Raw genomic sequence first — 26782 nt, 5'->3', positions numbered from 1 at the left:
AAATGCCACAACCATTTTTTTTCAGAGGAGACAGAAATCATTTAAAATCATTTGTTAATTTAGATATTAGCTTAGAAATGTTTCTTAAGAGAAAAAGAAAGGATACAAGTACTTTTAAAATGAAAAGAGAAAGTTTTGTGTACTATTCTCTCACTATTATATAAAGTATCACATCATGTTATTTTATATATTATATTGAGGATGAGCCTACTTTATTTATTTATTTTATTTTATGGCTGTGTTGAGTCTTCGTTTCTGTGCGAGGGCTTTCTCTAGTTGCGGCAAGCGGGGGCCACTCTTCATCGCTGTGCGCGGGCCTCTCACTATCGCAGCCTCTCTTGTTGCGGAGCACAGGCTCCAGACGCGCAGGCTCAGTAATTGTGGCTCACGGGCCTAGTTACTCCGCGGCGTGTGGGATCTTCCCAGACCAGGGCTCGAACCCGTGTGCCCTGCATTGGCAGGTGGATTCTCAACCACTGCGCCACCAGGGAAGCCCCGAGGATGAGCCTACTTTAAAAACATAGGCTTGGGGGTTCCCCGGTGGTGCAGTAGTTAAGCCGCTGAGCTTCCAATGCAGGGGGCGCCGGTTCAATCCCTGGTCAGGGAACTAAGATCACACATGCCTTGAGGCGCAGCCAAAAAATAAAATTAAATAAAACATAGGCTTGTTTACCATATCTAATACTTGGATACAATAAATATGATTTGAATGTTTAACCAACATTAAGGACATGTTGACCCTTAGACCACCAAGAAAGAGAAGAGATGTAGAAAGCAAGGAGAAATCCACCTAAAATGTAAAACTTTCTCCTATTAGTTTAGTCTATTTGTTGACAGCCAGAGTTGCCAAGTGTTAAACTTGTCAACTGGTAGAGTTCTTAGCTCTGAGTAGAATGGAAGCCTAAGCGATTTTCTTAATCTATCATCAGCCATCATCTACCACTAAGGGCTACACACATTGATGGGGCACTTAGGACCTAAATCCTTTTAACAAACACCAGTTAAAATTCAACTGGCTGGCCATATTAATGAAGCTCAAAGAAAACTAAAAACAAAACAAAAAATTCCATCAAGTTCCTTTCACATAGGGAAATTTTCCCCACACTTCAAATTACTAATATGGGACATTTTTAAGAGAACTGAAAACTGTCAGAAGGAATATATATGACAAGCATAGATGGAACCTCATGGTCAAAGGTACAGAGATGGGAAAGCATGGGTTATTACTGAGCAGTTCTTTTTGGTTGGAAAATACAAGTAATAAAGAGAATAAAGGTAGAAAGGTAGATTGGGACCACATTGTGCAAGGACTTACCTAAAAGATATTTGGTTATAAAACACTGGTATAAATGTTGGAAGAATTTCGGTGAGGCCTAAAGATCAAAATCATTTATTTGTAAGCCTGAATTCAATTATACAAGGAAAAAAAGTGTAGTTTTGTTACTAGAAGAAAGAGGAATCAGAAGGTTAGTATGCTGCTGCAGGTAAGTTCACTTTTAATAGTGGCAAAGATATACCGCACTTCGGTTTCCCCAGGGATATGAATAACGCCTATCTTTACCTTAATTATAACCTTCCTGTAGAAGGCACTCTGAATTAGCACCTTGATACCAAGGCAATCTGATGTTCAGGCATTATATCCATTTTTTTTAATCTGTCATTTATTGAGTGCTTATTGTGTGCCATATATTCTGCTATGTACTCCATATGGATTATATTAATAACACCTCAAGAAACTATCTTATGAAACCAAAATTGGTCAGCTGGCAAAGAACTTATTATGTTTCCAAATTACAGAAAAGGAAAATGAAGAGTACATCAAGTTTCCATAAAAAGTAAGAGTTAATTGCTACACAACAAAATTGGGATGATAAGAATTATATAAAGATATTTATAATATATATAGCATATATATAAATATATTTGATTTAAACGGTAAAAAATACTGCCAAGACTGAGATATAGAAAACAATAATGAGCAACAGCACTGGGTACAGTATATATCCTCAAGAGAGTATAAATCCACTATAATAATATCCAAGACAGAGACATAACCATTTCTTGCAATCTTCCCTAAAAACAGAAAGAACAGAATAGCAGCTGTGAAATCACCCAGACTACTAAAAAAAGCTCGGCATCTCTTTAAAAAAAAACTAACTCCTTATCAGCAATACATGCCAAAAAAACGACGTCTCCACAGACTAGGCATTTATGGTTGGGTACAGTTAGAGAAACAACAGGATGACAGTCGCTATCATGTGGCCAGAAACCTATCCGTCAGCAATTTGCTTCACGTGAGATCACTTTCTCTCTCAAGAGAATGCCCGTTTCTGGGAAGAAAAAACCTCTTTTGGCAAACCCCCACCAGGACTAACAGCCTGGGGATGCATCTCGGAGGGCGAGCCTAGATCCAGCCTCTCCACAGGTAAAGGCAGCCCAGCAAGCAGGAGGAAATACGTCCAAGCCGACAGATGCGCGAACTGAAAAAGGAGGTCACGACGCTGAGAGAATCGATTTAACCCTTTGGTCCCTGGGACCCGGGAAGACTCAGCGGGAGAGCATAGAGCCCTGGGGTTTGGGGAATTTTTTTTAATGATGTGGGTGTCTATGGCGGGAAGGCCTTAAAGTCCTTGCAGGGCTCCCTCCACCCCTCACATTGCGCCTGACTTCTCCAGACCGCCCAGCTACCTCTTCACCGAGAAACCTCTCTGCGGCTGCACCCCACACCTTCGCCGCCCGAAACCTGCAACTCGCCCCCATCTGGTTTCCTTACAGGGCTCCTGCCCACTGTACAATGACTGACAGACCAGACGGTACCGACTTCCCCTCGTCAAAAATGCACCCCGAGCCTAACTTTTAAACGCTCCCCCAGCGCCACCCCCGCCTCTTTCCCCTCAGGCCGGCCGCGTCCCGGCTCCAGCCCCTCGGCCACCGGCGTGCCGAGGGCATGCGGAGGCTGTGGAGCGCGCTCCCCCGGCCCGGGCCTGCCGGGGGCTGGAGACAAAGAGGCTTCGGCGCCGCCGCGGCCTCCAGGACCGTCCCTTCGGGGACAGCTCCGCGCCCCCCACCCCAGCTCCGCTCGCGCGCCGCCGCCACCTAGCCTCACCGCTGGCTCCGGGGCCCGGGCTCCCGCGCCCGCCTCTGCAGCCGCCAGACGAACAATGGCAGAAGGAGGCGCCGGCGTCCGAGGCTCGGCCCTCTGCGGCTCGCTGGCCCGCGGGCTGCTGGCGGGCGGACTGACTGACTGACTAACCCACCGGCGGAGGGAGGGAGCGAGCGAGTGAGGGAGCGAGCAGGCGGCCCCAGCGCGCGCCCTCCCGCCTTCACTCAGCGAAGCGAGGCCCGCCCGGCCCTTAGCCAGCCCGCCCCGCGCGCCCCTCCCCCTCTATTCGCCACAACATTGTAGTAAATTTCTATTGGATGGCGCCGCAGGGAAGTAGTGGGCCGGGCCCGCGGCCCGCCAGCCCATTGGCTGAGGCCAAGTTCTGGCTCCTCTCATTTCCCCCCCTCCCCTAGGCCAGTAAGTAGCAGGGAGGGGAAGGAAAAAGAGGGGAAAAGGCTAGGGGCTGGCCGCGTGTGCGCAGGCGCAGGTCGAACCCGCTCTCGGGTCCGTGCGTTTCCGAACCCTGAGGTACCCACGTGGGGAACGTAGCCAGTGCCCTGGACGAAGGTGACGCCCTTTCCCACCCCACCCACCCCAAGGAGGGCCAGGTAAGGGTCTGAGATTTGGAAGTTGCTCCCGAGCTACCCACGCTGACTGTCCCCCAAATGGACCTAGTGACCTTGGGTAAGTCATTCAGCTTTTCTGGGCCTCAGTTTCCCCATCTACTAACTTGACATCTCTAGGCGCCATTCCAACCCTGACATTCGATGAGACTTCACCTCTCCGGGCAGCTGTGTAAGGCCTGAAATGGATGCTGAGTGTTGTGGGCATGCCAAGATTTCAGCTGTCTTCTGCATTTACAGGTCTCCTAATTCTGCCCCGGCTGCCTCAAAATCATGAAAACTTAGCTTCGGAAGTCTGGTCTCCAGCTGAACCTAGGGTTGCTCTGACAATTGCCTGATGTGCTGTTATTTCCTTTCATTAGTTTCAGAGGCCCCTTGGACCTTCATACTCCCTGCCAGGCTGGTGTCTGAACAGGCGAGCAGAAAGAAGGCTCTGTTTTAAGCATGGTCCCTATAAGGTAAGATAATTCTGGTATTCCCATTTTCGAGATGAAGAAACCCAAGCAGAGAGGCTTAGACCTGCCACGATAAGAAGCCAGGCAATCTGACATTGGAGCCTGTATATGACAGCTAGACCATCTCCTCGTATCTAATCACAGCCCCCTCACAACTCAGCTCAGCCTCTAGAAACAGACTACCTGAGTTCAATTCTCAGTCTCCCTAATTGTTTGCCCTACTCTGTGCTTGTTTCCGACCCATAAAAGGGGATAATAACAATTCATACCTCATAAGAGTTATTGTGAAAATTAAATGAGTTAAAATAGGTAAAGGGCTGGGATTTCCCTGGTGGCGCAGTGGTTAAGAATCTGCCTGGCAATGCAGGGGACACGGGTTCGAGCCCTGGTCCAGGAAGATCCCACATGCCGCGGAGCAGCTAAGCCCATGCACCACAACTACTGAGCCTGCTCTCTAGAGCCCATGAGCCACAACTACTGAGCCCATGAGCCACAACTACTGAAGCCCACGCACTTAGAGCCCGTGCTCTGCAACAAGAGAAGCCACCGCAATGAGAAACCCACACACCACAACGAAGAGTAGCCCCCGCTCGCCACAACTAGAGAAAAGCCCACGGCAGCAACGAAGACCCAATGCAGCCAAAAATTAATTAATTAATTTAAAAATATATATATGTAAAGGGCTTAGAACAGTGCCTAGCTCACAGTAAGATCTACCTAAGTGTTAATTATTACTGCTATCTGGAGACTAAAATATGGACTGAGAGGTGTGGGGCTCGCTGACATAATACTATATTTGGTAAGCACTCAATTGCCAGCACCGAGCTGAGCACATTACATGGTTATCTGTTTGAAACATCATAAGAGACCCTTGAGGACCACCTGACTACCCTATCTAAAACAGCCTCCACTTACACACCCTTGCCCTGCTTTAATTTTGTTTCATGGCACTTCTACCTGACTTTCTACTATATATTTACTTATTTGTCCCTCTCAATAAATTGCTGCAGTTTAGACTCACTAGACTGCAAGCTCCAGGAGGGCAGGGACTTTGTCCTCTTGCTCATCTCCCAGCACAGTGCACACTAAATAAGTATTTGCTGAACGAGTGAATGAGTTATCCCCATGTTATACATAAGGAAGCTGAGGCTTAGTTAGGTCAGGTGACTTGGCCAAGGTCATTCTGTGTACTAGGGGTGAAGCACCTGTTCCTGAATATTCTAGTCCCCTGCCTCAGGTCCTCAGGTTCGGGAGCTCTAGCTCTACCACCTCTGTGCCTCAAAGGCTTCCTTCACCTATCAGACCTGGAAATCTGGTGCCATGAAGGATAAATCCTGAAGATCAATCACAAGACAGCTCACCACTACCATCACTGTGTTATCCAGCAAATACAGGTTCATGAAAACCAATATTCTCTATGCCATGAAGTGCTAGGCAATGACACACTGTACTTAAAGAGGCTTCATTGGAGTGTGTAGTATTTAATAATCATCACTCTGAAAAAAAAGTGGGGATCTTAGGCTAGCAGACAACAGCCAGACATAAGGCAGATGTAAACCACTCAAATGCCGAGTGCCGTGCAACACCACACCAAAACTGTTGACACAGGCTTTAGAATCTTAAAGGTTTCAAATCCAGTCCTGGCTTTTAATTCTTAGCCTGGAGATGAAAGGGCTTTGTAAACTGTAAAGTACTATCCACACATGAGGGATTTTTGTTATTAGTTAGGTACACACCATCACCTGTTAGGCTAAGTGCCAGATCCTTGAGTATAGCAGGGCCCAACACATAGTAGGGGGTGAGAGGAAAAGTAATGCCCAATCCAAAGGCAGAGAAACTACCCTTACTCCTGTGCCCATCTGCCCTCTCAGAAGAGGCCTCTGCAAACCAGACATCTGGTCCCAGCTCACCCTGCAGAGGCTGCCACTGAGTACAGGGTAAAGGTCCCAAGCACCATCTCTGCAGCTAATTTCCTAGGAAGAAACTCAGCTCCCTCCCTGCCTGCTGCTCCATGCTCACATCTGGGTGGCGGCTGTGCCATGCATGCTCCAAGCCCCAGGATGGGGTCTCTAGGGGCCATCTCTATCCCGCCTGCCAGCTGAGCCCACCCCTGCCTCCCCCACCACCCCTCCTTTTCCTTCCTAGGGAATACAGGCCCTGCAAGCTGCCTCTCAGCCCCTGGAGCGGTCAAGGGCACTAAGGGAAAAAAACAAAAAAGAAAAAAGACAACATGAAAGGGTCCTAATCCTTCCCCATTGCAAACTGAGCTCCAGCAAAAAGCAAACACCAGCTGCACAGAAGAGGGTGAAATTAGACGGTGAAATTAGGTGGTGACCAGGGGGGAAGGCCAGGGAGAGTAGATGGGGCCTCCGATGACCTGGAAAAGATGAGATTGGAAGAAGGCGGGGGTGGGGTGGGGGAACAGTTGGAGTCTGAACCATTCCCAAATCCAGGACGTAGGCAGATTAGGGACACAGCAGGCCTGAAGCCCCAGTGGTAGGGCTCATGGAAAACATTTGTCGGTTGTGGGGAGTGGCAAGAGATGAAGAGGGCTTTGAAAAGCTGGGCCCACCAGCAAAGTGTTCTGAACAGTCACTACTGAATAAAAACCAATCCTGGTACCAAAAGTACATGAAGAGTAGAGCTTTCCATCCAGCCCATGGTAATAAAATTGCAGTCATTTTAGACCTTTTTAACACAAATGACAAATCAAACAAGCTATAACAAGGTGGAAAATTTGCTGTTTATACAGTGGTATACCTTTCTAGGGGATTATTTTTAGTAGTAGTGCTTGCATTGTTAACAGAAAATACAGTTAAGTAAGAAAAAAAATTTTAATCAACATAAAGCCATCAATCAGAAATAACTACCATCAATATTTTGGTGGGAGACTTCCCTTCTAGTACCTCTCCTGACAGATATACTTTTTTGTTTATATATATTAAGTCATATGAAATTGCTGATTTTATAGGTTAAAATGGTCAAGTATCAGCAATTGCATATGGTTCAGCCTAATGCTTTTTTAAATTTTAGATCATATTGTTTCAGAACCAACTTTTTTCTCCTAACAATATATTATGGCATCCACAGTGCCCTCAAGTGGATGTACCATAATTTAATTAAACCTAAATGTTATTAGACATTTAGGTTATTTCCCATTTTTCTCTCTTTTTATTTCTTTTTTCTTTTTCTTTCCCTTTTTTTCCCCATTTTTCTCTCTCATATACTTGACAAATATCCTTTTATCTAAGTCATACCCATGATTATTTTTTAGAACACACTGACTGCAGCATATATTTTTTAATTATAACATACACAGCTGCCTGTGCTGGTCATTTTTTGAGGTAAAAGCAAAAGAAATCAGCAGATGCAATGAAAGACAATACCATGAATGAATACTCTTTCACATTTGAAAACACAAGAGCATGTTTTGACCTCTTTGATAGAATGCACTTTGCTTACAAAAATTGCATTAAGCTCTGTTTTAAAGAGTTCCCTGTGCACAGTAAAAGCAAAAACAGCTAAGTATGATTAAAATCCATATATTGGATTTGGCAAGTTATGTCCTTTCTGCTGTGAAGACACTCCAAGAAACAAGGGGCAGAAGGGAAGGAAGTCGAAATTGTAAAAGAGGACCCAGTGGACCGTTTAGTAAGGTATTGCTTTAGGCCTCTAGATTCACAAAATGTTAGAACTGGATGGGCCCTTAGAGATCATCAAGCCCAAGCTGGTTTTAAACATATTGGGAAATGGGTCCAGAAACTGGAAGAGACTTGCCTGAGGTCACATAGCACGGGGGCGGCAGAGCCCAAACTTGAACCCAAGTTTTCTGACCCCTACTCCAGATTCTGTTCACTGCCTTCTTCTAAGTGCAGCTACATTTCTCGTCCAAAGCTGGAGGCCAAGCTAAATTGTACAGCCATATAACCTAGGACTGTCTGAGCCGGGAGGGACCTTAGAGATAAGTTATTATTAAAAATAATGACCCACCGTGATGAAGAGTGGCCCCCACTTGCCGCAACTAGAGAAAGCCCTCGCACAGAAACAAAGACCCAACACAGCCATAAATAAATAAAAATAAATAAATAAAAAATAATGACCACTATATTTATTAGATATTTACTACGTGCCAGGCACGTACTGAGTACTTTATATGCATTAGTGCACTTAGCCGCATAGCAACCCTGCAAAGTGTTATCAGCCTCAATTGCAGTTGAAGAAACTACAGTCTAGAAACATTAGGTGATTTGCCCAATGTCACACAGTTTAAACAAAGTCCATCTGCTACCACTGTCCTCTGCTCCACACTGCTTTCATATCACTCGCAGGAAAGCACTTTGGAAATGAGATGAAAGAACAACATCAACATCTGTCCCAAGACCCCAGGGAAAGGCTGTTGTGGCTGCTTCTGATTGGAGCCCTGGGACATTCAAGGAGAGACCCAAGAATCTGACCTCCCATGACCCTCCCCAACCCCCTTCTCTCACCAGCTGGAGTATGCCTAATGTCCCTGATCCAGCCAAGCCTCCAGCTCACTCAAGCTTAACCCACTAATTCTCTATCCCTCAGGCAGGGAACCCTCTAGGCCCAGAGGGTTTCCCAAGAAACATGGGAACAGGCTCAGTGCCACCAGCTAGCTGAGCCCCTTCTAAACCTGCTAAAGTCAGCCTGGCCCAACCCTCCCCTGGGAGAGGGCAGAGGAGGAGCTATGGGGAAGCAGGAGGAGACTGGGTACCCAGAAATGGCCAGGTTTGACTTGCCCTAAGATCCTCCAAAGCTGCTGTGGCAGGACAGTTCCTGAGCTGTCTGTCTAGCATTTAGCTAGTCTCCATTTCTAAGCCTTCCAGTGACTGGGAGTTTTTCCATGGGGAAAAAAGAGAGAAATGACTACAAATAAGTCCAGCCTCAGCTCTGCAATAAGTTCACTGTGTGACTGTGGGCAAGTCACTTACCCTCTCTCTTAGTCAGCTCGGTCTGCTTAACAAAATGCCATAGACTGGGTGGCTTAAGCAACAGAAACTTATATTCTCACAGTTCTGGAGGCTGGAAGTCCAAGATCAGGGTGACACCCTGGTCAGATTCTGGTGAGGGCTCTCTTCCTGGCTTGCAGACAGCCACCTCTTCTCATGTCCTCACATGGCAGAGAGAGGGGGAGCTCACTGATATCCCTTCTCATAAGGACACTAATCCCATCATGAGGGCCCCTCCCTCATGACCTCATCTAATCCTAATCACCTCCCAAAGGCCCCATCTCCAAATACCATCACATTAGGATTAAGGCTTCAATGTGAATTTTGGGCGGGACACAAATTTTCATCCATTACACCCTCTCTGGGCTCCCATTTCCACACCAATCAAATAGAGGTACCCACCCAGGATATCACACGGGGTTGCAAGAAGGATCAATTATGTGGGAGGTGCAAAGGGTTCTTCAGATTACAAGCCCACACCTGTGCTAAGTATGATTTTTATTGTTTATTTTTATTCTGCTGTCAACCAAGCAGAAAAAAATCCTCAATCCCAAGGCAAAAGCCTCCCTGGAACTGAGGACATGCTGGTCCCCCCTTTCTTCATCCAGCAGACATTATTGAGCACCTCTTATGTGTAGGCACTGGGGATCACGGGATGAATGAGATGAGACCAGTAGCACCAAGAACAAACACCTTCATCATCATCCCATATTCAGGTGATGGCAAGAAGAGATAAAAGGATTGGGGGCTTTTAAGGTAAGCAGACCGAGGTTCAAATCAAAGCTCCACCACTGAGATGCTATGTGAGTTCAGGCGAGTCACTACTTCTCTCTTCCTTATCTATAAAATGGGGATGACATCTGCTAGCCATTGTACCAAGTACTCTTCATGCAACACGTCACTGAACCTTTACAACAGCCCCTTGAACACGGTATGACTCTAATTCCCATTTTACAGAATGAGGAAATAGAATCTCAGAGAAGTGAAAAACTTACCCAAGATCACCCAGCTAGTCAGAGTCAGAGTTAGGATTCAAACCCACATCTGCCTGGCTTTATTGCTAGTACCGTCTTACAGTTTACAGATTGCCTGCATTCGGGTAATGGTCATTATAATAATACCAGCATAAAGAGTACTCTCTATGTGCCTAGATCCTTTACCTGCATTCCCTTATTTAGTTGTCACAACAACCCTATGGAGTGGGTACTATTTTAACCCCATTCTTTAGCTTTGGGACCTGAAGTCAGAGAGGTGAAGCAATTTGCCCAATGTCACACAGCTAAGAAGGGGTATAGTGGGGAAACCAAGTGTGTCTGACTCCAGAACCCTATCCTTGCCCACTACACTATCCTGCCTTTCTTCCCTGGTGAAGCCAAGCAGGCGTCTATCTCTTTACCTCTGTTTGACAAATGAGAAAGCTGAGGCCCAGCAAAAGGTACTGATGTGCCTACGGGGACCCAACAACTCAGCAGCTAAGCAGGGACTTGAACCCAGGCTCCTGAGCCTTAAACATAGGGTTATTTCCTCCACCCATAATACCTGAATCCTGGGCACCAGAAAATGGCCCTGTGAGCTGGACCTTTGGGAACTATACCTCCCCCAGAGGCATGGGGACCCCCCCTCTAAACCAGGCTAGGCATGGAGAGCCAAGCATGTGGGGGAGAAGAAACTTTGCAGAATACTGCCTGGGGAAGACAGCGATTGAGCTGGTATGCAGGTGCCCCTAGCTTTGGGCACCTCTGTCTTGGTCTTCCTAAGCCATGGACCCATAGCTGGGAAGGGGGTAGTTATACAGGAAGCCACTCCAGGCCTGGGCCTCTGCTGGCTAGCACAGCTCTTTGCTGTGATTTCTGCTGAAAAACAAAAAGCTCAATCCTCTGGGCCTAAGTGCTAATTACCAATAATGACATAATAACCATGTGGGCCCAACAGCCAAAGAGTCCCAGCTAGAAATTCTGCATAGCTCAGACTCAGGAACAAAAGATTTGGGCACTCCAGCTGAAACTGATGCTCTGGCAGAAAATGTCAGAAGCTAAAGGGCTTCAGGGTTGACCCAACCAAGGTATTATCTGGCAGACGGAGATGATGACCACTCATACAATTATTTATTGAGAATCTAGTGTGTGTGTGTGTGTGTGTGTGTGTGTGTGTGTGCTCAATAGTGCTAGACCCAGAGAGAAGAGGCTTCATTTATTCATTAATTCACTCCACAAATATTTACTGAGCACCTACTATGAACCACACACTCTTCTAGGTACAAGGGATATAACATTGAACAAGAAAGACAAATATTACCATCGTCACTGAGCTTACATTCCAGTGGGGGGGAGTCAAACAATAAGCAAATATTCTAGAAAATATTGTATGTCAAAAAGTGATAAGTGCTGTGGAGAAAAATAAGCCAGGAGGGAGGATAGGGAGTGTTGGTGTTGTAGTGCCACACTGTTAAATAGAGTAGTCAGGAAAGGCCTTACTGAGCAGGTGACATGTAACCAAAAAAAATTAAGGAGATGAGAGAACAAGTCATGAAAGGATCTGGGGGTAAGTGTTCCAGGTCGAAGGACCAGCAAGTGCAAAGGCCCTGGGGTGGAAGTGTGGCTGGTGGATTCAAGGACTTGCTGCCTGAGATCATACCTCTAGTCATTAACAGAGCTGGGAGAGAAAAGGCATCAGACAGACTGATCACCCACTGTGTACCTGAACTCTCTTACATCTTAGGACAATTCTGGAGGTAAGGATTATGCTCACTTTTCTCACCACTTTACAGTTGAGGGAATGAGACCCACAGAAGAGAAGTAATGATCCCACATCACACATCTAGAATAGGCAGGTCTGCTTGCCTCCAGCTTTCTCCGGCCTCCCTGCTCCTCTTCTCTATGCCCTGTCTGTGCAAATCCTAAATAAGTATGTGTTGAGTGAATGAATGAACAGATGAATCCTGCACATTCTCAAGCCCTGCCTTCTCCGTGAACTGCTTCCTAACTGGCCTTGGCTGATTTCTTCTTGTCTCTGCTAATCTAAGAATAACAACAACAATAATTCCAGTGTGCCAGCTATGGATGGAGTACTCTACCTGAATTATCTAATTTATCCCTTAAGTACCTATGAGAAGGTGCTAATAGTTTTCCCATTTTGTAAGTGAGAAAAGTAAAGCTCACTGAGGTAGAACAACTTGCTAGAGGTCCCACAGCTGGTCAGTGATGAAACTGCGATTTAAACTGAGCTCTGTTGGCCCTTCTTTTAATCCTGTAATGTTAGTAGAAACCTCTGACATCAATCCATCCCCATCCTTTTAGAAAACAGAAAACAGAGGCTCAGAGAGGTCAGGAAGAGCTGGGTGAGGGCCGCAGCCCTCCAGCCCCCAGTCTGGTGGTCCTTCTACTCTTCCACATTTGGGGCTGTGGACCAGGTTTGCCCTTCTAGGCCTATTTCACGGCCTCTGCAAAAGTCTTAATGTCATCTTAGCTGCCTGAGGGCAGTTCCAGGGAACTCAAGAGTCCACCTCTGTCCCCTCAGCCCTCAACTGTCTCCACAGTAAAATCAGCTGAGGCCTGGGTAATGCAAGACCCTTCTGACTCTGCTTTTCAAAGCACTTGCAGTGGCATTTGATCAGAGGAGGCTGCCGAAGGGAAACTCTGTCCTCATGTGGCTCCTGGAAGAGAGATCATGCAGGCTTGGTGCCAGGAGGGCAGAGATGGGCAAGGGGCAGAGGCCAAAATCAGGCCAAGGGTGAGGATAGAGTGTTCTAGCCAACTAGGAAGGGGGAGGTGGGGGAGAGGGGGCAAAAGATGCTGAGCCTCTGGCTTTAAAACCAGTTTATTGGGTGTCATCTGTTCAACAAGAAACTGTATCAAATACTCCAGGTTCCTAGACTGGGAAGAGGTAGGGCAGAAGAAGGTTCTCAGAGGCAGCAGTTATAACAGCAGTAACAGTTGCTACCTACCACTGAGGCCTCACAGTGCTGGACCCTGGACTAAGTGCTTTATCTACATTATTGCCAATCCTCACAGTAAAATCAGCCCCATTCTACAGCAGAGGAAACTGAGGCTCAGGGAGGTGAAATGATAGCCATCATCACAACCGTTCATAGGATAGTACAAAAAGGGTCCGGAGACCTAGGTTCCTGCTGCATGACCTTGCGCCATCAGCCACCTGCTCTGATCTGAGGTTCCTGCATCTGTGCCAAAAGGAACTTGGTCACCAGCCTTTGCCGTAAAATCCAAGAGGCTCAGGGATCCAGTTCTGCCCAGACTATGGGGCCTCCCACAGATACAGGACATCACTCTGCTGCTGGCTTTGGCCTCTAGCCCAGGAGGGGCCTCTAGGGTGGGGAGTTGGGGAGAGCCCTGCCCTCAAGACTGAGCGTCCTTGGGCCTGAGGCCAAGGGGGGGCAAGGGGTAGGAGGGAGCAAGCTCGGCAGTGGGCCAGGACCCCTCTGGAGATTTGGGCTTGTTTCTTAATCCTTTCCTTCCTTTGTTGGCCAGAGCTCACTGCCAGGAGAGGCAGGGGAAGCAGTGGGTGGGACCAGAGAGACGGAGAAGTCCAAAACATGATGATTTAAGTAGAGTTGCTTTTGATGGGTGCCCATTACATTCAGACACTGTACAAGGCCATTTGTGGGGATTACCTCATTGAAGCCTCCGCCCTTCCCTGTGAGGAAGGCTGCTGTCCCCATTTTACTGAGGTGGAAACTGAGGTTCAGAGAGGGCAAATGACCGAAGGCCACACAACTTATAAGTGGCAGAGCCAGCAGGGAACCCAGGTTGTTAACTCCTGAGAGAGGCAGCCACTGGGTGTGACTAGAGTGGGGGTAAGAAGGGACAAGGAGGGAAGGAGGGGGGATGGGAGAAGAGGAGGGTGGAAAGGGCCCTGGCAGTCTCTATGAGGGGAGCAGGCAGTTATGAAGATGCAGGAAGGAGAGAGTAGCAAGCGATCATCTCCAAAGTGACCATCTCCAAAGCCCTGCGTGATCTAGGTCTGCTTCCCTGTCCAGCCTCACCTCCCATCACCACCTGCCTCTCCCTTTTTGCTCTGGCCATACCAAACTACGAACTTAGGACCCAAGCACATTGTGTAGGTTCAAGCCTTCACACACGCTGTTGCCTATGCCTAGAAATCTGTTCCCTCCACTGCCCACCTAGAGAGCTCTTATTCGTCCTTCAAGTCCCAGCTTAGCTATCTCTTCCCCTGAGGACTAGAGTTAAGCACCTGCTGGGCTGGGCTCGCTCCGCTCTGAAGTGCTTCATGCTTCCTGAAGGGTAAGAACCCCCTCTGAGTTACCTTTGTGCCCCCAGAACCTAGTATACAGTCCATGCTCAATAGATGTATGTTGTCTATACTTGTATTTTATCACTGAGCCTTTGAGGCAGGCAAAACAGGTTTTCTTATCCGCTCTCCCAAGGCGAGGACCACAGGGCAAGAGAGGGAGTGACTTCCAGGGGCCACACAGACATTCAGTGACACTGGCAGGGCTAGAACCCAAGGCTTGTCTGCACCTCACAGCCCCTGTCCAGCCTCCACCCCAAAGAGCTCTCTTCCCTGCTAGACCTGCCAGGTTCACCACAAGGGACCCCCAAGGCAGAAGTAGCGGGCATGGGCCCTGGGGGACCTGAGGCAGAAGGTGGCAAGGAGCAGACAAGTGGCTTTTACCCCCCGACCCAGCTGTGTCCCTCAGCCAGAGACCCCAGCGGGCCCCATCACCCCCAGACCTAAGACCTCACTCTCACCTCTTCCCTCTCCTGCCTGCCTACTGCAGTCTAGCTCGCCTTGCTGGCTCTGCCTCCTGGACAGAGCTCACAACCCCCCGCTGCTCCCCATCCCGTGGCTCAGTCCCAGGCCCCATACCTCAGCATCACTCACCTGGAGAGTTGCCCCTGCCCCTTCCCTCCTGTCTGTCCTCCGCACAAGGTGATCCTCCCGAAATACAAGCCTGGCCACGCCATTCCCCTGCTTCATAGCCAGTGGTCCCCCATGGCCTCTGGGCCAAGTCCCCTAACTCCCCTGAGCCTGTCTCTCCAGCCGCATCCCCCCAAGTGCAGGTCACAGCTCAGTACCTTGGCAAAGCAGTTCCTTCCACTAGGAATGCCCTTTCTCCTGGTCTTTGCCTGAGGAGATGTTCACAGTTCACACTTTAGTGCTTCAATCAAAGGTGGAGTTGGTAGTTTCTGTGTCCTCCTCCCCAACCAGACTCTGAGCTCCCAAGCGAGGAGGCAGTGGGGGCAGAGATGACACAGATTCACCTCTGTGCCTCATGCCCAGCACAGGGCCTGGCACAGATTGGGTATGAATGAAAGCAGATGGCTAGGAAAGGGAGGTACATTCCTACTTCCAAGAGGCCTCCTCCCTCCCTACATGCAGGTGACTTTCAGAACCTGTTAGATTGGTTACTACCTGCCTGTCCCCAGCGGGTTCCTCCCAGGCCTGGTCTCCACTGTCTCAAGAGGGATATCTTTGTAATCCCAAAATAATACTTATAATTATAACTGTAATAACAATAATTACTATCATTGAGTACTCACCGTGTGCCTTACATGCATTATTTAATCCTCATAAGAACTCTTAAGAGGTAGGTAGTTTCTTTTTTTATCCCCATTTTACAGATAAGCAAACTAAGTCTCTACGAGGTTAAATGTCTTGCCCAAGGTCACACAACTAGTAAGCGATAGACGCAGAATTCAAAGCCAGGTCTGTCTGACTCTCAACAACTACACTGGCAGGCCTTCTCCTGCTTTCTGTTCTCTCCTTTCTTCAAAACTCTTGGAGCACCAAGCTGGGTGGGGGTACTGTGCGTGTGTGTGTGTGTGTGCGTGTGCGTGTGTGTGTGTGTGTGCGCGCGCGTGAGCACGTGTGTGTGTGCACGTGTGTGTGTGCGCGCACACGTGTGTGAGTGTGTGTGTGTGTGTATCTATATATTCAGCAAACAGCCCAGCAGCCCCCACCAATACTGTGCTGGGCAATGGAGATGGACAGAGAAGACTCAGACCCAGCCTCTGCCTCCTTTTGGGAAGTAAGAGGATTTCGCACTAATAATCGTGGCCTTGGGGTGAGCAGACTTGGGTCTGAACCCCAGCTCCACCCCTAAGTAACTATGTGACTCTGGGTAACTCACTTGATTTACTCTGCACCAATTCCCTCATCCATAAAGTTGAGGCCATAATGCCTACCTCATAGGGTCACTGGGAGGACTAGATGAGATAATGTGTCTAAAATAACATATAACAACCAGCCCAGCATATGGAAAAATATCCAATAAGTGGCAATAGTACATATGATGATTAGAGAGTCTCAGGATCCCCCGACCAAGGTGGGATGCAATTCTCCAGGGCCCTCCCTGGAGCCTCCTCAGCCAGGGCCAAATAGTAATAGTGATGATGATTCCTACTCCACCCATTTGCTCACTGAATAATCCTTCAAGGGAAGTATGCTTTATTAACCCTATTTTACAGGTGAGGTAACTGAGGCCCAGAGAAGGTGGTTTACTGAACCAAGTCACACAGCAAAAAATGGCGGAGCTGGGACCTCCACACAGCTACTTCCACACTGGGCAGAAGCCAGCCCTTATCCCTGGGCCCTGGCCAGCCTGCTGGCGAGTCTGGGGTTCCTGACTCCTAGATTCTAGTTCCACCCAGGTGGGAAGTTAAAAGTAGGAGAAAGGAACCAAAAAGAGGAACACTTTACTTAGTCCTCTCCCAGAATAAGCCCAGGCCTGGGAGAAAACCAACAGTTACCAAGCAGGGCCCTGTGCCCCTCACTTCTCACTGGCTCCTTCCCACGCCCGTGTGGGGCAAGTGCTATGATATGCATGTCACAGATGAGGTCTCCAAGACTCAAAGAGGTTAGTGACTTATCCAAGATCACACAGCTAGGAAAGTGACAGTCCTAGGAGGCAGAGTCCCTCCTCATCCCTCCCTCCTTCAGCCCCAGACCTCCCCAGCCACCCCACCCTTCTGATGAAATCCAGAGGCTCTGCCACTCCTTCCCCAGGCCTAAGCAGAGGCCCTGAGTCTCACTGCCTAGGCCCCTCTCTCTGCTGACTGATGCCTGCTTGGTACTTGACCCTACACTCAGTTCAGAGGACCCAGAGCTCACTTAACAGAGACCTGGCCCCCAAGGAATGCACAATCTTGGGAGCAAAGAGGGGACTCATGCTCACTGAGCCCCTATAAGGCTGGGCACTTCATATGCATTAGCCATTTAATCCAATACAAAGCACAATGATGGGTGCATAGTGATGCTGAATTAATATTTTCTTTCATTCGGAAATATTCATTGCATACCTACTACGAGCCACTCTATCCTCAGTGCTGGGATACAGCAGTGCACAGGTGAACAAACATCCGGGCCCTGGCCCTCGTGGGGCTTACGAGAATAAAAGAATAAACATACTTGTGTCAGGTAGGTGTTAACATTCCCACTTTACAGATGCAAACGGAGACGCAAAGAGCCACCCATCAGTGGCTAAAACCAGACGCAAAAATCACTGCATCAGTGTGTCAGGAGTCTGGAAAGAAGTCAGCTGGTTGTGATACGATCCTACCTTCAGAGTTAGGATCTTCGCTCAGCTCTTCCTCCCCCACCCCGGGCCTCCCTTTACACCTCCCAGTGGCCTCAGAGCCACAGGACGCGCATTAGAATAAAGCCCATGTGGCAGTTACTTAGCCAAACCAGACTCACCCAGAAGCAGCCATGGGGTCACACAGCCGTCAGGGGAGAAGCCGTGGAGTCATCGCCGCAGTGGCACATGGAAGCAAAGGACAGCAGTGAGATACAAGCACAGCCAACAAACAAAGTCTTTGGGGCCCCTCTTTGGCCTGAGCCTGGGCCCAGGGGGGAACCCTGCCCTTCCCTCTGCCTCCGGGGCTCTTTGGGGCAGATACCCTCTTAGTCAGCAGTCTGATAGTCTGATAATCTACCCTGAGCTCATCGGGTCTCCATGGGCCCAGCCCACTGGAGGCAGCAGGATCCCTGCGGACAAACATTAGCTGAGTACCTACTGTGTGCCAGGTGTTGGTCCCTGCCCTCATGGAACCTACAGTCAGTGAGGAAGCAATCTTATAAATAATAACCGAAATACAACTGTGATGAGTGCTTCAAGGAGGAGACTTAAGAACTTGGGTTCATACCCTGGCTCTACCATGTACTAGCTTGGTGACATTGGGCCTATTTCTTAACTTCTCTGTGTCTCAGATTTTCATCTGTAAAATGCGGAAAGTATTAGTACCCACGTCCAGGGTTGTTGTGAAGATTAAGTAAATTAATATATGTAAAAAATTTTGAACAATGCTTGGCACACAGTAACACAGCAAACTTCATAAATGTTAGCTACTGTTATCACAGGGAGCTGTAGGCATGGGTTTCAGAGAGATCTGGTGTGGGTCAGGCCACCATCTACCTGAGAAGGTAGAGACTAAAGGAGACAATGAGAGGTGAAGCTCTGAGCCCAGTGCCTGGTGCATGGTAACAAATTACTCAATAAATAGTGGTGACATTCTTAGGGTTGTTCTCCAGTGCATCACCCCAGGGTAAAGCATCTCAGCAGAGTTGCTGTCAGAAATGCTCCCTCCCCACAAACACACACCCAGAAGTGCAGCTTTGGACTGAAAAATAACCAGCACCCACATTCTCACCTGATTCCACAAATGCCTCATCTCCTTTGACCTTCACAATAACCCAGGAAGTGGACAAAGGCAAAATTATTACTATTCCCATTTTACAGATGAGGACAGTGAGGTGAAGGGACTCCTCTCTGTGTGTTCTTGGCCACTCACTTCACATCTCCAAGACTAGTTAAGTGGTCAAGCCAGGATTCCAACTGGCATCTGCCTGGATTTTGTTCTCCAGGTCTTCCCTTCCATTTTGCCCTTCAGTCTCTGCCATACTAGCTGTCCAGCCCCAGACAAGCCTTTGAACCTCTCCAACCTCAGTCCCTTTATCTAAAATAGTTGTTGTCAAACAGCCAGCCCAGGATCCAAGCTGTTCCTGACCCAAACTCTCCCTCCGCAGGCTCAGCCACTACTACCCGACCCCTCCTCTAACCCTTGACCCCATTGCCAACAGCCTCTCACCCACAGGCCAAGGAATGTCTGTACTCAGCTACTCTAAACCCATGCTTTACAGATGGAGAAACTGAGGTCCAAATTGGCCGCATACCCAGGGTTGCCTTTCAGTGCCCAGCTCTTGCACTGAGCATAGGCAGGTGGGGCTGGCCCTCTGGAGAAACTCCCTGTGAGGCCCTGACCCCCAAGTTGCTCCTGCTTCTTTCCCCCCTCACTGGAACCAGTGGGCACCCACAGAGCCTGTCCCCCACCTCCCCAGCCTGAACATCCCAGAGCTCTGAGCTCACCCAGCAGGGGTCAGGCAGGTTCTGCAGGTAAGGGCGAAGCAATGTGGGCACCTCAGTACCTACGGGGTGGAGTCTCCCCCTTTAAGCTGAGTCTAGGCTTTGGAGGCAGACAGACCTGGCTTAGAATCCCAGCCCAGCCACTTCTTAGCTGTGTGACTTTGGTCAAGTCAATTCACTCCCTGAACTCCTGTGAAATAGGGATAATACCTATTCCCTCACGGGGATGTAAGAATTATGAGGAATACGTAATGTTGCATATTAAAGGCTAGGCACAGAGCGCCATGCACAGTAAGTGCTCGAGAGGCTGCAGTTCCAACTGTGATTCGAGAACACAGGCCAAGAACAGGACTTGGGGGCCCATCACACTCAACCTTGCCCTTGCCCCATTCTCTCCCCCTCCCCTCATGTGGGGTGAGGGTAGTCCCAAACCAGGTCCCGGAGGCTGTAGTAACGGGCACCGGAAGATCCTTAGAGACTCTAGGCTCATCTGCCCTTCTCATTTCACAGAAAGAGAAACTGAGACCCAGGGAGAAAAGTGACTGCCCACAGACTATCAGGGAGTGGAATCCTGCCCCATTAATAAACATCAGAATCTTAGGCCCTGGGGAAATTCTGAATGCCCCATCCCCCAGGGGACTATCATAAAGGTCCACTCTGCAAATCCCCAACAAATCTCAGGCCACCATGACCTCTACGGTGAGTCTTTCATGGGTATCCTATTCAGCTCTTTGGCCAGCTGACCCATAACAGTAGGTGCTCAGGAAAGGCTTAGGGAATAACCACATGAAATTACTCTTTGGTTCCACAGTTCTGCTCAGGCTCCCCCTCCAGAGGTCTCTCCCTGCATCTCCCTTCCTCACTGCCACCACAGCCAGCTTCTGTCTCAGGTCCTATCAGCTGTACCCAACTCCAGCCAGCAGAGCTCTGGGCCTCCAGAGGCCTGTACTGCATCAGCATCTTCCCAGCCAGGTTGGGAGGTTCCTGCCCAGCAGAGTCAGCCAGGCTCCCTGTCAGGGTCCACTCTGCAAAGGAGGTGCTGGCCTTGCCCTGCCAGGGGCCCCACCCCCACTGACCTAGGGAGTGGGGCAGCCTGGGAGCTTCTGTTGGCACCTGGGGCCTTCAGGAGGGAGGCCAGCCTGGTCTAGGCAGTTCAGGGATGGGCTGAGCAGGAAACACATGCGTGTCAGCCACACACCCAAGCATTCCACCTGCATCCCACATTGCTAGGACCTGGCAGGCTCTGCCTGTCTCTCCTGTATACCCAGAGGAAACCTCAGGGCTTCCTCACTCTATTCCTTTCTTAAAACACCCCCGTTGGCCTGTTCCCAGAACAGTTACCATTCTGGTCACTGCACACGCTTTGCCTCATTTGATTCTGCTAATGCCTGTAAGATCTGGATTACTGACTAAGGAGGAACCTGGGGCTCAGAGAGGTGAAGTGATTCATGCAAGGTCACATAGCAAGGAAGTGGCAGGAGCAGGATTCAAACCCAGTTCTGCTGCATGTAAAGCCTACAGGGTACCAGAAGTCCCCTTCTGTCCCTCCTCTGTGCTCCCTACAGCTTCTGGATGCCCTTCTTCCCAAAACTTCCACCCCCTCTGCAAAGTCTCTCCTCCCCCATTCCTAGTCAGAATTAACAATTACCACCTCATAGCTGCTATTAACACCTTGTTTACATGCACCCGACAGCAGCAGGTACCTGAAGGCAGGGAGTGATCCCAGTAAGTGCTCCTTAGACCTGAGAGTCTGTCACTTCTATCTCCACCCTCCCCCGCCCTCCATGCAAAAGTCCTCTGGCCTCCTCCTGTTGATCGCCTGCCCACGCCAGTCCCCAGGCCTGTAACTGGGGTGAAGTTGGGAGCATGCAGTAACCTCAGGGGCTCTGTGCCAGTGCTCTGGCCCCTCCCCGGCCCTACCCTCTTCCCTTCAGTAGCTGAGCAGCTACCCTGACCTGACACCAGGCAGTTCTCACAGGGACTCCCAGCTTCCCTAAGCCCAAGCCCAGGTCAGGCTCTCCCCAAGCCTCCTCCTGGAGAAAAGGACTCCAGAAGCAGAGAGGGGTCTGCCTTCAGCCCCAATCCGGGTACTTAAGGGGGTCACATTCAGCCACTCCCTCCCAGAAGAAGCTGTGGGCCTCGGAGTAACCTCCCCCAGTCCCATGGGGTAGTCCTCCCCTCCCTCCTTCTGGGGCAAGCTTGGGCTGAGGTCGGTCTGGACAAGTCCCGGCCCTCAATTTGCTGGAGGGGAGAAGTCCTATCCTACCCCGAAAGAGGTGGGGTTTCTCTTGGGGTAGGATAGGAAAGTGTAGGCGAGGGCAGAAAACTCTCGGAGAAAGACAGAGGACAGGGACAGGGAGAGACGGGGCAACACAGAGGAGATGAGAGACACAGGGAACCGGGGGGCAAGCAGGAACCAGAGCACGACAGAGAGACCCGGCCGACTGGAGACAGAGAGAAGTCCCCTAGACCAAGCCTGGAAGGCAGCGTGTGCGGCCAGGGCGGCGACAGGAGAGCCACCCTGGCGGGCAGAGCCAGCGCCCCAGCTCACGGGTCCCTCAGTCCGGAAACTCAGAGTCAGTTACGTAAAGACCGGAGCGGGGCGCGGGGCCCTGGGCCCGGGTGCCCCCTCCCGCTGCACGCCGCCCGCCCGCCCGCCCGCTCAGCCGGCGCTGCAGCTGGCCCGGCAGGAGCACTCGGGGCCCGACAGGGCGGGGTTGCGGGGGGGGGTGGGGGAGCTGGAATGCAGCACTCCTTAGAGACACGCCCGCCGGCACCTAACCCAGGACCCCCGACCCAGACAAGCCCGGGACCGGCTGGGACCGCCAGCGCCAAGAGTCCATCTCCGGACGCGAGCTCTCGAACCCCCTTCCCGTCGCCCCTGCCCCTCCCCGCACTCCGAACTTCGAGACGCCCAGGGCCCTCTGGACCCCCAGTTCGGAACTTGGAACCCGGGACCCCTAGAGCCCCCGATCCCGACCCCTAGGACCAGATCTCTCCCCACCCGCGGGACGGCCCAGTCCCTAGGGAGTGGGTCCATCCGTCTCTCACCCCGTCCCTCCCGGGGTCGCCCCCAGGAGGTCCGGGCTCACCTGGTCCGGATGGGGCGGAGACCTGGCTGGGCAGGGCCGGGCCGCGTTGTCGCCCTCCGCCACTCTCGCCCTTTAAGAGGTTCCTGCCACTTTGCCCCGCCGGGGGCCTCCACCTGCACTGACAGGGCAACTCGGGCGTGAGGCCCCGCCCCCGACCCGGGGCGCCTTCTGATTGGCGCAGGCAACTGCCAGTCAGCGGGGCGGCGTGGGGGAAACAGCCAGGCACAGCGAGCGTCTCAACCGGGAAGGGGCGGGGGCTGCAGGTGCGGCCTGACCGGACGCCTAGCTCTGGGCGGCAGGGTGCTGACCCTTTGGGTCTGGGGAGGGTCGGGCAGAGAGCTGCTGGATTGGCTGATGTGGTGTCTGACGTCATATGGCGAAAGTATGGTGCAATTTGCCACGTGGTGCTACCCTTAAGGCTAGAAGGGAGCTAGGGAGTTGGTCATAGGGGACCTAGGAAAGTGACCCTGGCGAGAACCCCTTGGTGACCTGTCCCACCTGTGTGACCTCGAGCGAGTCACTTCTCTGAATCTGAATTTCCTCAACTATAAATCTTACAATGTTTCCCTGAGAATTAGCGATATATGTTAAGTGTCAAGGGCAGGTCCGGCACACAGTTGGTGGCGTTCAGTAAATGTGGGGTCTCCCTTCATCCCCATCTTGCCACTCTTCTCAGAGACTTTCCCCCTCCTGATTGTCCATCCCATCAGCGCTGGAAGGGGCTTACATAGTCACTGGTCCAAGTCCCCTCCCCTCTTTACCTCATTTCAGACCTGTTCTCACATACTTCCAATGACAGGAAGCTCACCACCTCCCAGTCAGGCCTCCTTCATTTTAAAAACGTCCTGAGACTTCAAAAGCTCTGCCTAAGATTAAGGCCAACTCTGCCCTTTAGGAGTCCTGCCCACAGAGAACAAACCTAATCGCTCTTCCATGTTGAGGAATCAAAGAATCATAAAATCATAGGGTATTTCAGGTTGGAGAGCCATGGAGAGCTAATCACTTCTGGGGGCAAATGGAGCATACTGAAGCTCACTGAGGACAAGTGACTTCCTATGACTTCAGTGGTCTTCCTATTAGATGGACTCTGGAATCAGACTGCCTTAGTCTCAGAACCCAACACTGCTACTTACAAGCTGTGTCGTTAAATGAAATAATCCATGTAAAGTACTAAGAACAGTGCCAGTCTCAGGGTAAGCATCCAAAAAGTGTTAGCCTTTATTATGATTATTGATGTTAATGTTATATCAAAGTTATAAATTCATGGTTTGACCCCCCAAATTCACTGAAGCCTCCTCTGAGCCAAGTCTTGTTTTAGTTTTCAGGGCCCTGGTCCCCGCCTTCAAGAGGCTCACAGTCTAGCAGAGAAGGGTCTGAGCCCCTAGATCTGGGGGATGCTTTCTGATAAAGGTGCACAGGCTCCAATGCATCACAGAATCTCTAGTTCCTTTAATCAGAAATCTGGACACTTGAGACCCTTTCAGTCCTTCGCTCAGTGGACCCCACAGGGAAAGCTGACGCACACACCCAGGTTCCCAAGCCTACTGAGGCACCTTTCACTTGTCCACATTCTCACCTGCCCACCAGGTGGTATTGCCCAGTGGTTACGAGTCTGGGATTTGGAGGCAATCGAGTCTAGGCTTTTCATCTTACCAGCTTCGTACCTCTGGGCAAATCACTTTCCCTCTGGATTGATAATAGCCCCAACTTCATATAGAGCTGTTTCAAAAATTAAATGAGAGTATATGAAAATACATAAGCAAATACCCAGTAATGGATCCAATGTTAGTTTTTAATTGCTCCCACATGTATTCATTCACCCGGGAGAAAGCAGGCTGTGAATGCCTTGATTTAGCCTCGGCAAAAGGGGTTTCCTCCCCCTACGCCCCTCTCTTCTCTGCTCCTCAATCGAAGGAGCCGGGCGAAGAGAATCCCGCAGCGGCCCAGACTAGGCTATTCTAAGGAGCTGCCGCAGGCCCCGCCCCCTCCCTGATTGGGGCTGGCACTTGGCTCCTCCTCTGCTAGGCAGGAGCTGCCTGGGGGTGACTCAGCAACGCCAACGCCTGCCCTGGCCTGATAACTGTGTGGGCCTGGGAATGCGTGTGTAGTGGGGGAGGCCTCTGTGTTTCTGAGTTTGTGCGTGGGACGTCTGTGTGGGAGTGTGCTTGTGATCTTGACCTTGTGTGTGTCTCTCATCTCTGTGTATTGGGGGCGGGGTGCATTTATGGGTGTGACAGTATGCCCTTGTTGGTGAGTTTGCACAGAGGGTGTGACTCTGTGTTTGTCTCTCTCTGTGTCATATAAACCGGTCCCCCCCCAACCCTGGCCCCACCTCCCACCAGGCCCTGGGGCCCTAGAGAAGTCTGCCCTGCCCAGGGTCCTCTCTGCCTAGACAGCCTGGGTTTCTTGTTGAGGTGACTTGTGCACTTGTGTGGGTGAAAGTCACTGGGTTGGGGGGTGGGATGGGGGGGTGCTGTCACTGCCTGGACTTCTGGCCCCCTGCCCCACTGCCCCTGCCTGTGAAGTCTCCACCTCCCTCCCCTGACTCAGGGAGTAATCTGCTCCCTGAGATGATCCCTGTGGGGGAGGCCTCCAGAGGAGGCGATCACTATTATTTTATGTGCATTCTCTCATTTGATCCCATTGAATCCTTACAGCCAAAAGTGTTCTAAAGAGTGTCTGAGAGCAGAGCGACAGACAAGGTCACAACAGCTCTTAATAGAAGGCGTGAAGGTTACAGGTGGGGGGCAGATCTCTTCCCCAGGCTGAGCACCGAGTTTGCCTGGGGCCTGTGGGGGACTGATAAGCTTGGGGGAAGGAACCTGTTTGTGTCTCCCCCTCCTCCTGTGTTGCCTGGGCCTCCAGCCAACTCCCTATCCTGCCAGAGCCTGGGCTCTGCCATCAGCCCTGATTGGGTCTTGAGTTGGGTGATAATGAGGCCAGGGGATGGGGCAGGGCCGATATGGGAGCGTCTGTTCCTTCAACAAAACTTAATTGAACACATTATTCAAAACTGACCAGTACCCAGTCTAACTGGGGAAGGGTGTCACAAGACCAGGCCACAAGGAATGATGGACACAGAGTGGGAAGCTCAGGCCTGAGGCAGGGGATGTGGCTGGAATCTGTTGCAGGTTTGAATCCTGACTCCACCATTCACAGGGCGGGTGTATGACCTGGCCGGTCATATTTCTCTCGTAGCCTGTCTCCTCAACAGTCAAATGAGGTAATGGCACTCATCCTGCCATTACCTCACTTTCGTGACTCCAGGACATTATGACTCTAGGGTATTAGACGGGATTGCCATTTGTAAACTGAAAGTTGCTCTCCATACATAATGGACGTTCTGTTGTGATTCACGGCCTCCTGTGATGAAGGCCCTAAAGCAACTGTATACCCAGAGCCCAGAAAAGAAAAAGGATCCCATCTGAGGGATTAGGGAAGATTGCCTGGAAAAGGTGACCTTCCGGCTAGACTTTTAAGGATGAATTTTCTATGTGGAAATGGAAGAGGGCATTCCAGGGGGAGGGACAGCCTGCACAAAGGCCTGGAAGTCGAATGGTGAAGGTGTACTTTGGGAACAGAAAATGGTCTGGTATATTTGGAGCACAGAATGAATTGTGCGACCACATAGTGGAAGGCCTTGAATGCCAGGTTAAGACCAGGGCAGGTGGGACTTTCTTGGTGGTCCAGTGGCTAAGACTCTGCGCTCCCAATGCAGGGGGCCTGGGTTCGATCCCTGGTCGGTGAACTAAGATCCTGCATGCCGCAGCTAAGACCCGGAGCAGCCAAATAAATAAATAAGTATTTGTTTTAAAAAAAGAGCAGGGCAGGTGGTGGGGGAGAGGGCAGATACTGACATTTAGGGACCAGCCAGGGAGGCTTTGAGATAGAGACAGCCATGTGCTGGCTGGGGTGTGGCAGTCACTTGGGGGGCATCTGAGGTGGAGAGAGAGAGAATTGGTGAGAAGTGGTTCAAGGAACCCTCCCCAGGAGGATCCATTTGAAGCCTGGGGCAGATCCCCAGGATGACATCAAGGTGGGCAAGACGCTGCAGAGCCCCCTCCAAGGGAGAGATGGGGGTTGGTAGGGATGGAGAAAAAGCCGAGTCAGATGCCCCAGTCCAGGGAGGGATGCATGTGTGGGCACAGAGGGTGCCCACCAATAAACACCGAAGGTCTCTGAAGGCCCTGCTGCCCAGCT

General features: G+C 50.4%; 1 protein-coding gene across 12 annotated transcripts in view; it reads right to left on the bottom strand.

Moving 5' to 3' along the window:
• The window catches only part of EPB41 (erythrocyte membrane protein band 4.1), a 203286-nt gene extending 180419 nt beyond the window's left edge, over nt 1-22867 (bottom strand). For 3 of the 12 annotated variants that reach the window (XM_068539314.1, XM_068539316.1, XM_068539319.1), the window contains exon 1: nt 17825-19162. In XM_068539314.1, the coding sequence (XP_068395415.1) occupies nt 17825-17838 (14 nt within the window). In that variant the 5' untranslated portion in view covers nt 17839-19162. Of the gene's footprint in view, nt 1-3106; nt 3211-17824; nt 19166-22582 lie in introns of those variants that run through there. The other 9 variants (XM_068539310.1, XM_068539315.1, XM_068539317.1 and 6 more) reach the window with 7 other exon arrangements.
• Nucleotides 22868-26782: the final 3915 nt, after the last annotated feature.

The sequence above is a fragment of the Eschrichtius robustus genome, chromosome 3 (genome assembly GCF_028021215.1).
Source record: "Eschrichtius robustus isolate mEscRob2 chromosome 3, mEscRob2.pri, whole genome shotgun sequence".
In the NCBI taxonomy this organism is placed as follows: Eukaryota; Metazoa; Chordata; class Mammalia; order Artiodactyla; family Eschrichtiidae; genus Eschrichtius; species Eschrichtius robustus.
Note: the sequence above shows the minus strand (reverse complement) of the source record. Positions and strands in the feature narration are given on the sequence as shown.